We start from the raw sequence: 12,387 nt of genomic DNA, 5'->3' as shown, positions 1-12,387 counted from the left end.
TACCACAAGATTCCTCCAAATCAGCAAGAATGAGAAACATAATCAGCAAGATTTAAACCTGTGTGGGAAGACCCCAATAAATTTCAAATCCATTACCTGTAATCACTGGACAGCATTGACAGAACAAAATACCAAAGTCAAGCAAAGATCACCTGCTCTCAATCAACTCTGGAGGTGATGTGTAAAAATCTGTAATTCTTTTGGTAAAGCATAATTTCATATTCCCACTGTTAAATGGCAAGACATGCTTCTTTCAGAAGCTTCAACAGTTTTTTCTGTGGAGGTATTTCACTTCATGAAACAATCTGATGGTTCACATCTACCCTTTTAATATAGCTAATCCTCTAAGATCTTACACAAGTTCTATGTCATGTCAGCAGCATCAATGAGAGACAGACTTCAGCAGCTAATGTACTGTTTTCTTATTTTCTTTGCTTTCCACGCTGAGGGATGACTTTTCCCATTTTCTTCCACAAGGAATTTCACAAGTGCTCTTGCACTGGAAAGTCCATCACCAAGATGTGAGGCATCACTAATGATGGTTAATGTCATATTATTGGGATCAGTTAAAGCTGAAAACTTTAGCCTTCACTGCTCTATTTTAACTTTTTATAGATTTTTTTCACTTCAAAATATCTTCCACCTTTGGATTTTTCATGGCCAGGTTAAGTTACAACATATCAAAACTTGTATCCACTCTGCTCTGTGTGCCTAACCAGTTGAACTCTGTCAAGATTCCTCAGCCTTTTCATCTCATCCTTAATATTAGCCACATTCTTCTGTCCCGATCTTGTACGTATATTTGCATTCAAATTGATATTTTCCAAGTAAGACTCTTGGAGTAGAATTGCACTTGACTCGCCATGCTTAATTTCCAAACCCATATATCTGAACGCTCCTGAAGCTTGACTGCTAATTTTGAATTCCTTACTAATTTGGTTGATAATCTGTTTTTCAAAGTCATTGGTGCCCCTTCCTAACAAAATATCAACATGTATCACAAGGATGCACAAATATTTTCCATTACAATGTCATTAGAGCATTGCTAGGTTTATCTTCAGTTGTGAATACCCTAATGTGAACAGAAGTACCCTTACTGAAAAATATTACATTTAATCCATAAATGCGTTCATGCAATTTCCAAAACTTCTGCTCTATTCCTGGGTTTTGTTTATACTTCCAAGAGAAGATTGCTGAGAAAGTTGAAATGATTTTTAAAATTCTTAGAAATGGGTGAGTCAATCCTAATCTCTCTTCTTTCCAAATATTCCTCTCACATTGAGATCTCTCTGAACTGTGCACATACGCACGCACACGCACGCGCACGCACACACACGCAAAACCAAAAACAGCTACCTGTCATGTATTCTTTAAATAAGCAGAGTAGTCAAGTGACTTGACTTAACATGTATGGGTTTTTTTTTGACACTTGCTATATTGCTGGTTGGTTTTATTTTCCCATCTTTGAATTTCATATATATAAGATATACATGCAGTCTATAAAAGTTCAGAACAAAAAGGAAAATATTGAGTTCAGAATGTATTACATTGCTGAAATTTGAGTAACTACAAGTTAACTTTATATTTCTTATATTAGGAAAATAAGCTTTACGCACAGATCTTGAACAGTACTATCTTTTTTGTTGTAAAATTTCTACAGATAAAGAAACTCAATGCCCTTATTTCTGAAAAGAAGACTGCCCTGGCTCCTGTCATCAAAGAACTACGACCATTGCGTCAAAAGTGTCAGGTGCGTGGTAGACTTTAAACAGCAAAGCAGATAGTGCTGAAATATATCACTTCCTTTGTGTCTGATTGCCAGTTTCATGCAAAATCAAAACTTTACATTGGTTTACCAAATTCCATTGTTTAATTTGACCGTTACGTTTCAGTCTGCATATTAGCCACAAAATCATTACTATTGTAAAGTGAAGTGTATCTGGGTAATAATTGTCCTTCACCAAACACAAATCTTTCATTATTGACACTCATATACCAAGTCAGCTATTAAACTCTGAATGGAAAATACAGTATTGCAATTTCAATCCAAATGAAAGTATGTAAAGCCTGTTGGAAAGTTGGATGATGAAATGGAAAATAAGAATTTAATGCGGACTTGCAAGTCCATAGCTCTTTGAAATTGGCAACTCAAGTGATAAAGAAGATGTACAGCATGCTTGCCTTCATCAGTCAAGCTATTGGTCATAAAAGTTGGCATATGATGTTGCAGCTGTATTACACTTTGGGTTAGGCCAAATTTGGAATACTACGTGCAGTACTGGTTGCTATGCCATAGGATAAATGTAGAGACTTTGGAGAGGGTGCACAGAAGGTTTATCAGGATATATCCTGGATTGGCGTGTATTAACTATAAGGAGAGACACGGATATTCAAAGCCTTTTCCGAGGGTGAAAATATCAGCTACTAAGGAGCATCAGGATGGGGATGTTTAAAGGAGGTGTGTAAGGCAAGTTAGAGTCATAGCAATGTACAGCAAAATGTACGGAATGTACAAACGGACCCTTCGGTCCAACTCATTCATGTTGACCAGATATCCTAACCCATCTCGTCCCATTTGCCAGCACTTGGCCCATATCCTGAAGAAGGGCTTATGCCCGAAACGTCGATTCTCCTGCTCCTCGGATGCTGCCTGGCCTGCTGAGTTTTTCCAGCACCACGTTTTTCAACTCTGGTCTCCAGCATCTGCTGTCCTCACTTTCTCCATATGCCTTCCTGTTCATATACCCATCCAGATGCCTTTTAAATGCTGTAATTGTACCAGCCTCCACCACTTTCTCTGGCAGCTCATTTCATACATGCATCATCCTCTGCTTGAAAACGTTGCTCCTTATGTCCCTTTTATATCTTTCCCCTCTCACCCTAAACCTATGCCCTCTAGTTCTGGACGCTCCCAACCCAGGGGAAAAGTCCTTGTCCATTTGTCCTATCCATGCCCCTCATGATTTTATAAACTTCTCTAAGGTTACCCCTCAGTCTCTGATGGTCCAGGGAAAACAGCCCCAGCCTATTCAGCTTCTTCCTATAGCTCAAAACCTCCAACCCTGGCAACATCCTTGTAGATCTTTATTGAACCCTTTCAAGTTTCACAACAACCTTCTAATAGGAAGGAGACCAGAATTGCACGCAATATTCCAACAGTAGCCTAACCAATGTCCTGTATAGCCGCAACATCTCCTCCCAACTCCTGTACACAATATTCTAACCAATAAAGGAAAGTATACCAAATACCTTCTTCACTATCCTATCTACCTGCGACTCCACTTTCAAGGAACTGTGAACCTGCACTCCAAGGTCTCTTTGTTTGGCAGCACTCTCTAAGACCTTATCATTAAGTGTATAGGTCCTGCTAAGATTTGCTTTTCTAAAATACAGCACCTTGCATTTATCTAAATTAAACTCCATCTGCCACTCCTCAACCCATTGGCCCAGCTGATCAAGATCCTGTCGTATTGTGATGTAAGCACCTTTGCTCTCCGATTTTGGTATCATCTGCAAACTTATTAGCCATGCCTCCTATGTTCACATCCAAATCATTTATATAAATGACAAAAAACTGTGGATCCAGCACCAATCCTTATGGCACACCACTGGTCACATGCCTCCAGTCTGAAAAACAACCCTCCACCACCACCACCACCCTCTGTCTTCTACCTTCAAGCCAAGTTCTTCACATTTTCTATACTGGTGGTGGTAGGTACCTGGAACACATTGCCAGAAGAAGTAGTGGAAGCAGATACAATGGCAACTTTTAAGAGGCATTTGGACATTCACTTGAACAGGCAGTGAATAGAGGGATATGGACCATGTGCAGGCAGATGGGATTAGTTTAGATTGGCATCATGGTCAGCACAGATATGGAGGCCAGAAGGGCCTGTTCTCTCTTAAATATATTTGACAATGCAAGGTCTTGATCTATGATTGACAATGACGCAGATTGTTTCAGTGTTACATGCTGCTTGCTCATAGTTTCATTTACATGACATTTTACCATTTTACATTAGGAACTAACTCAAGAGTATGAAGAAAAAAAATCACTCTACGACAGTTGTGCAGCAGGTTTGGAAAGTAATCGATCTAAGCTTGAACAGGTAGGGCAAGTTCAAGCTCTTTTTACATATTCAATAGCCACTGCTGGCAATGTGTTGCACCATAAATTAAATCTGGAAAACCTTTTCTTTGACTATCAAAATAATTGCCTAAATTCCATGAAATCATTATAGAAAATATCTTGAACACACAACACATTCTTAATCTTGTTTTTTGAAAGCAGAAATAACTAAATTTGAGGATTTTCTTCCTGCCTTTCTCTCTTAAGGGAAGGACTTTAGCTAGTTGAAAGAATCACAGGTAACTTCCTTCCAATATCTTACCAAAGAGCTATAGTTAATGTTTACATATGCACAATGTTGTACTCTAGTTACATCAACACAATTCCAGTACCAATTCAGGCATATATTTAAGAAGACAAGGTCACATACAGTACCAAGGTCTTGATAGTTGTAATCTAGACAAACCTCAATGTGAGAGCTGGCAAATGTGACCGGGTAGCATGAGTAATATGAAGTTTTTTCGAATGATGGATAAAAGTCAAACTCTCTATGATTTAAGGATTTTCTGGTTACTACTAGAATGGAAGATAGGTTGATGAAAGAGGTTAAATTGGAAAGAATTTGGAGTATATTTGGAAGTTGATAAGTGTCAACCTGCCTTGTCAACAGATAGATGTGTACAAAAAGATCTGTAGAGATTCAACCTATAATGCCATGGCTAAATTTGTCCTAGCTAAAGTTAAAAATCACATGACACCAGATTATAGTCCAACAAGTTTAATTGGAAGTACTAACTTTTCGAGTGCTGCTCCTTCATCAGGTAGCTCATAAGGAACAGCGCTCCGAAAGCTAGTGCTTTCAAATAAACCTATTGGACTATAACCTGGTGTGTGATTTTTAACTTTGTCCACCCCAGTCCAACAGCAGCTCCTCCCATCATATCCTAGCTAAGTAAGTGCAAACTGGGAATTATGCCAGGCGTTTCTATTTGGTATGATTTGTTGTTTGAAGATATAATAACAAAATAATTATTCTTCCTTTTTGTTTGAAGGAATTTCAACTTATAATGAAGCTATGTTTATGTGAATGGTTGTTCTGTTGCACTCCTAGTCATAAATTAAATCATTTTCATTAAACACTATTAGTTTCTGGATATTTAGTCTCATTTGAAAATAGGACAGCATTGATGTATGTTCTTGCTATACTTATGAGCTAAATTGTTGTTGGGGCAATTACCATAAAACTTGTCTTCTTGGTGCCAATTATTTTAACACTGTGGCATTCATGCTGTGCACATGTGTCCTCTTGGCTGGACACAATTTAGTGAGGTTGGAATTACATGCTGCAAATATGATTTTGAGGTGGTGGTGTTGGATTAAGGTGGACAAAATTAAAAATCACACCAGCCCAGGTTATAGTCCAAAGCAAACTTTGGGACAGGCAACAATGCAAAATGGTCAACAAGAGGCTGATAGCCAAGTTTGGTATCCATGGGGATGGCCTCAACCAGGACCTTGGGTTCATCTCTCACACATGCTCACACACTGTCACTCTCTCACACTCACACACTTTCACACTCTCTCACACACTCACTCTCACACACACTCTCACACTCTCTCACTCTCACACATTCTCTCACACTCCCACACACTCTCACTCTCTCACACACACACAATCTCACACACTCACTCTCACTCACTTACTCATTCACTCACACACACACCCGCCCTCCCATAGACTTATATCCCATTCCCCACACACACATTCACACATACACGCGTGCACACACACACACCCTCACACCCTCTCACAGATTTATACTCCATTCCATTCACTCTCACATCCCCTCTTACAGACTTGTACCTCATTCCACTCACATGTACACACCCCACTCACAGACACGCACACACTCACTGTCTCCCCAGCATATACACACAAGTTCGTGGGGCGAATTTGTACTTGCAGAATTACATTTTATTTTGCTCAAAAACTCATAAATCCATGTAAGATTCTGTAGCTCCCACTTTAGAAATAGAATCAGTCTGACCTAACATTGGGACACAGATTTTAACTTCACACCTTCAGTGCATTCTCTGAGCTGAGATGACATCTATTGTTAAAAGCAATCTTAAGAATGTAACTTTAATAAAGTTCTGGAATTTACATATGAAGGAACTGAAACTAACATGGACATTCTAAAAGATGAAAGTCTTAAGCTAAATTTGTTTAGTATTACATTCCATGACACTGCAATCCTGTTGCTGTAAGGTGTGTCTTATGATTCTGCTCCACAACCACCTGATGAAGAAGCAGCACCTTCAAAAGCTAGTGACTCCAAATAAACCTGTTGGACTATAACCTGGTGTTGTGATTTTTAATTTGATGCCATTAATATGCAGAGTAGGGAAATTATAATGTCATTCAGTGTATAATGTCATTTGACACCAGCACCACCATTTTTGATCTCATTGCTCCAGCTAACTACTGAAGTTGAACTGCAGACCAGGAGTAGGGAGCACTTCCTGGCAGGGTTATTTAATGGCATCATCAACCATTCTTAAGTTAGTTGCAGATTAATCTATTGAGGATATCTCTGAGATTATAGAAGTGCTTCATGGTTTGCAAAGCTGTTTTAAGATTGCTGATGTAGACTGCAAGTGGTGCTGCACATGGAGAAAGTCCTGCCTTTGACTTATAGAACCATAGAAGCCCTACAGTGTGGAAACAGGCCCTTCGGCCCAACAAGTCCACACCAACCCCTCTGAAGAGTAACCCACCCAGACCCATTCCCCTCCCCGATTATCCTACCCTAACCTACATATCCCTGAACACTATGGGCAATTTGGCATGGCCAATTCGCCAACCTGCAGATCTTTGGATTGTGCGAGGGAACCAGAGCACCCAGAGGAAACCCACGCAGACACGGGGAGAATGCGCAAACTCGACACAGTCGCCAAAGGCTGAAACCAAACCCAGGTCACTCGTTCTGTGACGCAGCAGTGCTAACCACTCATCTACCCTGCCAACAATTCTCGTATCACCTGCAAACTACTAATCATGCCTTCTATATTCTGATCTCAATCATTTATATAAATGACAAACAAAAATGGACCCAGCACTGATTCCTTTGGAACGCTGCTGGTCATGGGCCTTCAGTCTGAATAACAACCCTCCACCATTGCTGGCTGTCTCCTTCTGTTACGCTAATTTTGTATCAAATTGGCAAGGTCACCCTGAATCCCATGTGATCTAACTTTACTAGTTAGTCTACCATACAGAACCTTGTCAAAGACTTGTCTATGGTCCAAATAAACAATGTCTACCACTCTTCCCTCATCAATCTTCTTGGTTACTACCTCAAAACCTCAATCGGGTTTGTGAGACAACCCTCTCACAAAACCATGCTGACTCTCCCTAATCATTCCTTAACTCTCCAAATTCATATAAAGCCTATCCTTCAGAATTACCTCTAACAACTTACCCATCACTGAAGTCAGACTCCCAGGTCTATAGTTCCTAGTCTTCTCCTTATATCCTTTCTTAAACAAAAGCACATTAGCCATTAACCATCCATTATCAGGCACCTCAACCGTAGTTATAGATTATACAAATATTTCTGCAAGGGGCTCTGCAAATTGCTCCCTCACTTCCCACAATGTCCTGAGATACACTAAATCAGGCCCCAGAGATTTATCTACCTTTATGTTTTGAAGGAATCTATCTGGATTATCCTTAACCTTATTTGCCAAGACTATCTTACATCCTCTCTTTGCCTTCCTGATCTCATATATTAAGAATGCCTCTACGCTCTTTATAAACTTCAAGAGATTTATTTGTACCCAGTTGTCTATATCTCATTTAAGATTCTTTTTGATTCTTGACTAGAGCTTTAATATTTTTATTCATCCATTATTCCCTAATCGTACCAGCCTTACCTTTTAGTCTAACAGGAACAGAATGGAACATAGTGACTCAAATCTCGTTATCACACTTTTGAAAACCTCCCACTTATCAGACACCCCTTCTCTGCAATCAACATTTGAAAGTCCTTTTCTCATGCCATTAATATTTGCCTTGTTCCAATTTTTAAAACTAAGCTTTATGGAGGGCTTATCATTTTCCATAATTTTTCTAAAATAAAGTAGAATTTTGATCATTAGACCCAGTGTTCCCCTACTAACACTTCCGTCACTTGTTCTGCCTATTACCCAAGAGAAGGTCATATTTCACGGATTCTGTAGTAGGAACATTTATGTATTGATACAAAAAAACTTCTTGAACTCATCTAACAAACGCTTCACCATCTAAACCCTTAACATTATGATCTTCCCAGTCATGCTTGGTAAATTAAATCACCTACCATTACAACGATATTATTCTGACATATATCTGAGATCTCTCTTCATATTTGTTCCTCAATTTCCCTCTGATCATTGCAGGGTCTGTTAGTACAATCCCATGAAGGTGATCATTCCTTGAACAACTTCATTTAAAAAGACCTCTGTGATTTAGAGAAAATGTTTTTTTATTTATTCAGAGGATATGGGCATCGCTGGTCAGGCCAGCATTTATTGCCCATCCTTAACTGCCCAGTGGGCAGTTGAGAGTCAAATACATAGCTCTGGGCCAGGAGTCACACATAGGCCAGACAAGGTAAGGATGACAGTTTCCTTCCCTAAAGTGAAGCAGATAGATTTTTCCTAACAATCAACAGTGGTTTCATGGTCATCATTAGGCTTTTTATTCCAAATTTTATTGACTTCAGATGCCACCATCTGCCATGGTGAGATTTAAATCCAGGCCCCAGAACAATATCAGATTACTAGTCTGGTGAGAATGCCTTTAGGCGATCACTTCCCCTTTTAGCGATGTCAAAAAAAAATCTCCTTCTACACTCTGATTTGAGGAAATAAACTGAGTCATCCATGTGTAGGCCATTCCAAAAGGTCTGTTAAACACACTTTGTTGTGGTTTTTTTTTGCATTTTTGATACAAAACAACCAAAAGTGAGTCAAAATAAAAATCTTATATTACAGAAATGTAATTTCTGAGGCTGGAGGAGATTTGAGAGGTAGGGAGGATATTGAGGCTGGAGAGGGATTACAGAAATAGGGAGGATTGTGAGGTGGGAGGGAGATTACAGAAATAGGGTTGTGAAGCTGGAGGGAGACTTCTAGGATTCTGATCAAACCTTTTAATATCCCAGTTTACCATTGACTTAGTGAAGGAACTTCATATTCAAGTGGTTTATAGAGTTTTTATGATGAAACATTGCAGCTGATGAATTTCCTGATTTATTTATCAGAAGGTCTATGCATTCTGCTGTATATCTTATTCACATTTTTCAATAAGACTGATTCCACAACTTGCTGAAAAATGTGTTGCTGGAAAAGCGCAGCAGGTCAGGCAGCATCCAAGGAGCAGGAGAATCGACGTTTCAGGCATAAGCCCTTCTTCAGGAAGCTTCACAACCCTATTTCTGTAATCTCCCTCCCACCTCACAATCCTCCCTATTTCTGTAATCCCTCCTGAAGAAGGGCTTATGCCCGAAACGTCGATTCTCCTGCTCCTTGGATGCTGCCTGACCTGCTGCACATTTTCAGCAACACATTTTTCAGCTCTGATCTCCAGCATCTGCAGTCCTCACTTTCTCCTGATTCCCCAACTTAGCTGGAGTTATGACTTAATTATTCCTGATGAACGGCTCTGGCCTGAAACGTCGCTTCTCCTGCTCCTCGGATGCTGCCTGAGCTGCTGTGCTTTTCCAGCAACACACGCTTGACTCTGATCTCCAGCATCTGCAGACCTCACTTTCTCCTAGCTGATTTCAACCTGACTGCGAGGCCTCTTCCAAAGATGCCTACCTTGAAGAAATTCTCCTCCTCTCTCTACAAAGATCTCAGTGAGTTCCTCTCTCACAGTACCCCCCAGGTACTCTCCTCTGTCCTAAAGCTCTTCAGCCACGTCCTCAAGCAGACTCGCTACCATAGCCACATCTCCTTCCTCAGTACCTGCCGACGGAACCGTCTGATCCCACATGGACTCCGGACCACATTCAGACCAACCAAGTTTGGACCTGAACAGGATACTCAGTACACACTATAAATCTGCAACCTTCAACAACAATTCTCTTTCCGGATCCTCCCCTTCACGCTATCGGCCATGCACCACCATGTACTCTACCTGCAGTCAGTCCTGCCCCTTCCTGCTCAAGGGCTGTGGCCTGAAACATCGATTCTCCTGCTCCTCGGATGCTGTCTGACCTGCAACACACTCTTGACATATGACTTAATGTGCTGAGAGTAGATTGATTTCCTAAGCATCCAGAAGTTGCATAATCTGTGTATTACTGAGATTCTGGGCTTGATATGGTTTTTGCTAGTCGTTTGACAAAACATATTTTAAATCCGCCTTGTCCTGAACCAAATTGACATTGGTATTTCAAATCTTGCATTTTCAAAAAGTCAAATTAGCTGGAATGCTCTTTCCATTGTGCATGTCTCTTGGATCTATGGTAATGGAAGAGGAGAAGCAGAAAATGAGATTCCATAGCAGTGGGCAGAAATCCAATCATACCTACCCCCATTGTTAGAATCCATTTATACTTGATATTTTATGTCCAATGCTTTTGCTTCAGTTTCTACTCTCACTTTTCACTCCTTGGACATTTTGAGAGCATATCCTGTAGAGTTGGCCCAACACACCTGGCAGTGGCTTAATTCACTTGTTACAAAGACGTGGGTGTACCTTTAAGAGAGTGAAGGACTTGGCAAGTACACCAAGTGCTGGAGAATTTACAAAGTAACATTTGATTAAGAACAAACAGCACTCGCTGAGTGGCTGAATTTAAATTTTTATTTTTGTTTCATAGCAAATCAGTTTAAATTTTAGCTTGAAAAATATCAAACTCCAATCCAATTGGAATTGAGTATAGTGACAATCTTAAAAGCCAATGACACAATCCGGTGCTTTGGGGGTATAAGACTGGGGAAAGTTGAACAGTTGAGAGGAAAACTGCCAAGCCCAGCATGTAAATACTGCTTGAAAAAGCTCTCTTAAAAGTATCTTTTCAATCAGTAATCTGTGACACGGAAATTCCTAAGAAGAAAAGAAGATACAGGAAGATCCGAATAGAAGCACGAAATCTGCCTGGTTTTGAGATAAGAAGTGCGGTTTTGTAAAGTTTAATTGGGACTTTTATTGGACTAGCATTATAGAAGAGAAGTTAAAAGATAGGTGAGTGGAAGAAATTGAAAATAGTGGTTAGTTAATTATTCTCCTTTATACTTTAAGAAATAAAGTTGTTAACTTTTACTTTAAATAGTTCTTGTCCTGTTGAACTTTAACAGATTACTGCACGAGATAAATCTTTTCTGTGCTGCTGGTTTTAAGTTAAGCAGAAGGGTTTATCCAGTGTTGTAACACACTTGAGTGAGAACCAGGTCCTTTAAGGCAGCCTAGGTTTAGCACAAATAGCGAAAAAAATTGCTACCAAAAGGAGATTACCATCTATTCAGCTAATTATGAACTTTCTGCAAAATCCAAGATATTTCTCACCAGACCAAGTGGATCATTTCTGAACAGAAAAATACTTCCTATAATTTTTACTTTCTAAAAATGAGACTAAAAAGGTAAAGTTGATAAATCAGTCAAGTAATGCTTATCAAATTAATGTTGTTAATTCATTAATAGTAACTAATTTATATTTTCTCACTATAGTATACATTTTTTTGTATTCATAGGCTTTATTATGTTTACTATGCTTTATTATTCAGAAAAATATTTTTATAACAAGTACCATTGTTTACACACAACTACTTGCAATGCCATAATAGATTAATGTACGATTTTCATTTTATACATTATTCAATGGAAAGGGGAGCATATGATGTGTGATATAACTACCATGTAAAGTAATTCTTAAATTTAAAACATTGGCAGGAAGTCCAAGGGCTCAGAGAGGAATGTGGGCAGGAGGAAACTAGATACCATTACATCAACTGTTTGAAAAAGGTAACTGCCCATATGGATAAATTACAATGAATAAACATTGATCTCAATAAGTCTTGCAGGTGTATAAATTGTCTTCTGTTGAAACAGATCGCTGAAAAGCAGATACAACGAGCTTCTGATGAAATGAAACTATATGTTTCTGCAGATCCACAAGAAAGAAGAAAAGCCTTAAGGTAAATGCATAGATTCAAACATGTTTTTATACACATATTACATTGCTGAGCTTGTCTTTTTAAAGATATTCATGTTATGACTGTTGAGCCATGGGTCAATTTATTTTTAACACATTTATCAAACCTTGGCA

The 12,387-nt window shown here is 39.2% G+C and overlaps 1 protein-coding gene across 2 annotated transcripts in view; it reads left to right on the top strand.

Moving 5' to 3' along the window:
* Window positions 1-12,387, top strand: part of ift81 (intraflagellar transport 81 homolog) — a 110,133-nt gene that overhangs the window by 63,672 nt on the left and 34,074 nt on the right. For both annotated transcript variants that reach the window (XM_043715704.1, XM_043715705.1), the window contains exons 14-17: window positions 1,661-1,750; window positions 4,023-4,109; window positions 12,012-12,083; window positions 12,171-12,256. In XM_043715704.1, the coding sequence (XP_043571639.1) occupies window positions 1,661-1,750; window positions 4,023-4,109; window positions 12,012-12,083; window positions 12,171-12,256 (335 nt within the window). The remainder of the gene's footprint in view (window positions 1-1,660; window positions 1,751-4,022; window positions 4,110-12,011; window positions 12,084-12,170; window positions 12,257-12,387) is intronic.

This window comes from Chiloscyllium plagiosum, chromosome 25 (genome assembly GCF_004010195.1).
Source record: "Chiloscyllium plagiosum isolate BGI_BamShark_2017 chromosome 25, ASM401019v2, whole genome shotgun sequence".
Classification (NCBI taxonomy): domain Eukaryota; kingdom Metazoa; phylum Chordata; class Chondrichthyes; order Orectolobiformes; family Hemiscylliidae; genus Chiloscyllium; species Chiloscyllium plagiosum.
This window is presented reverse-complemented; position numbering and strand designations above follow the sequence as displayed.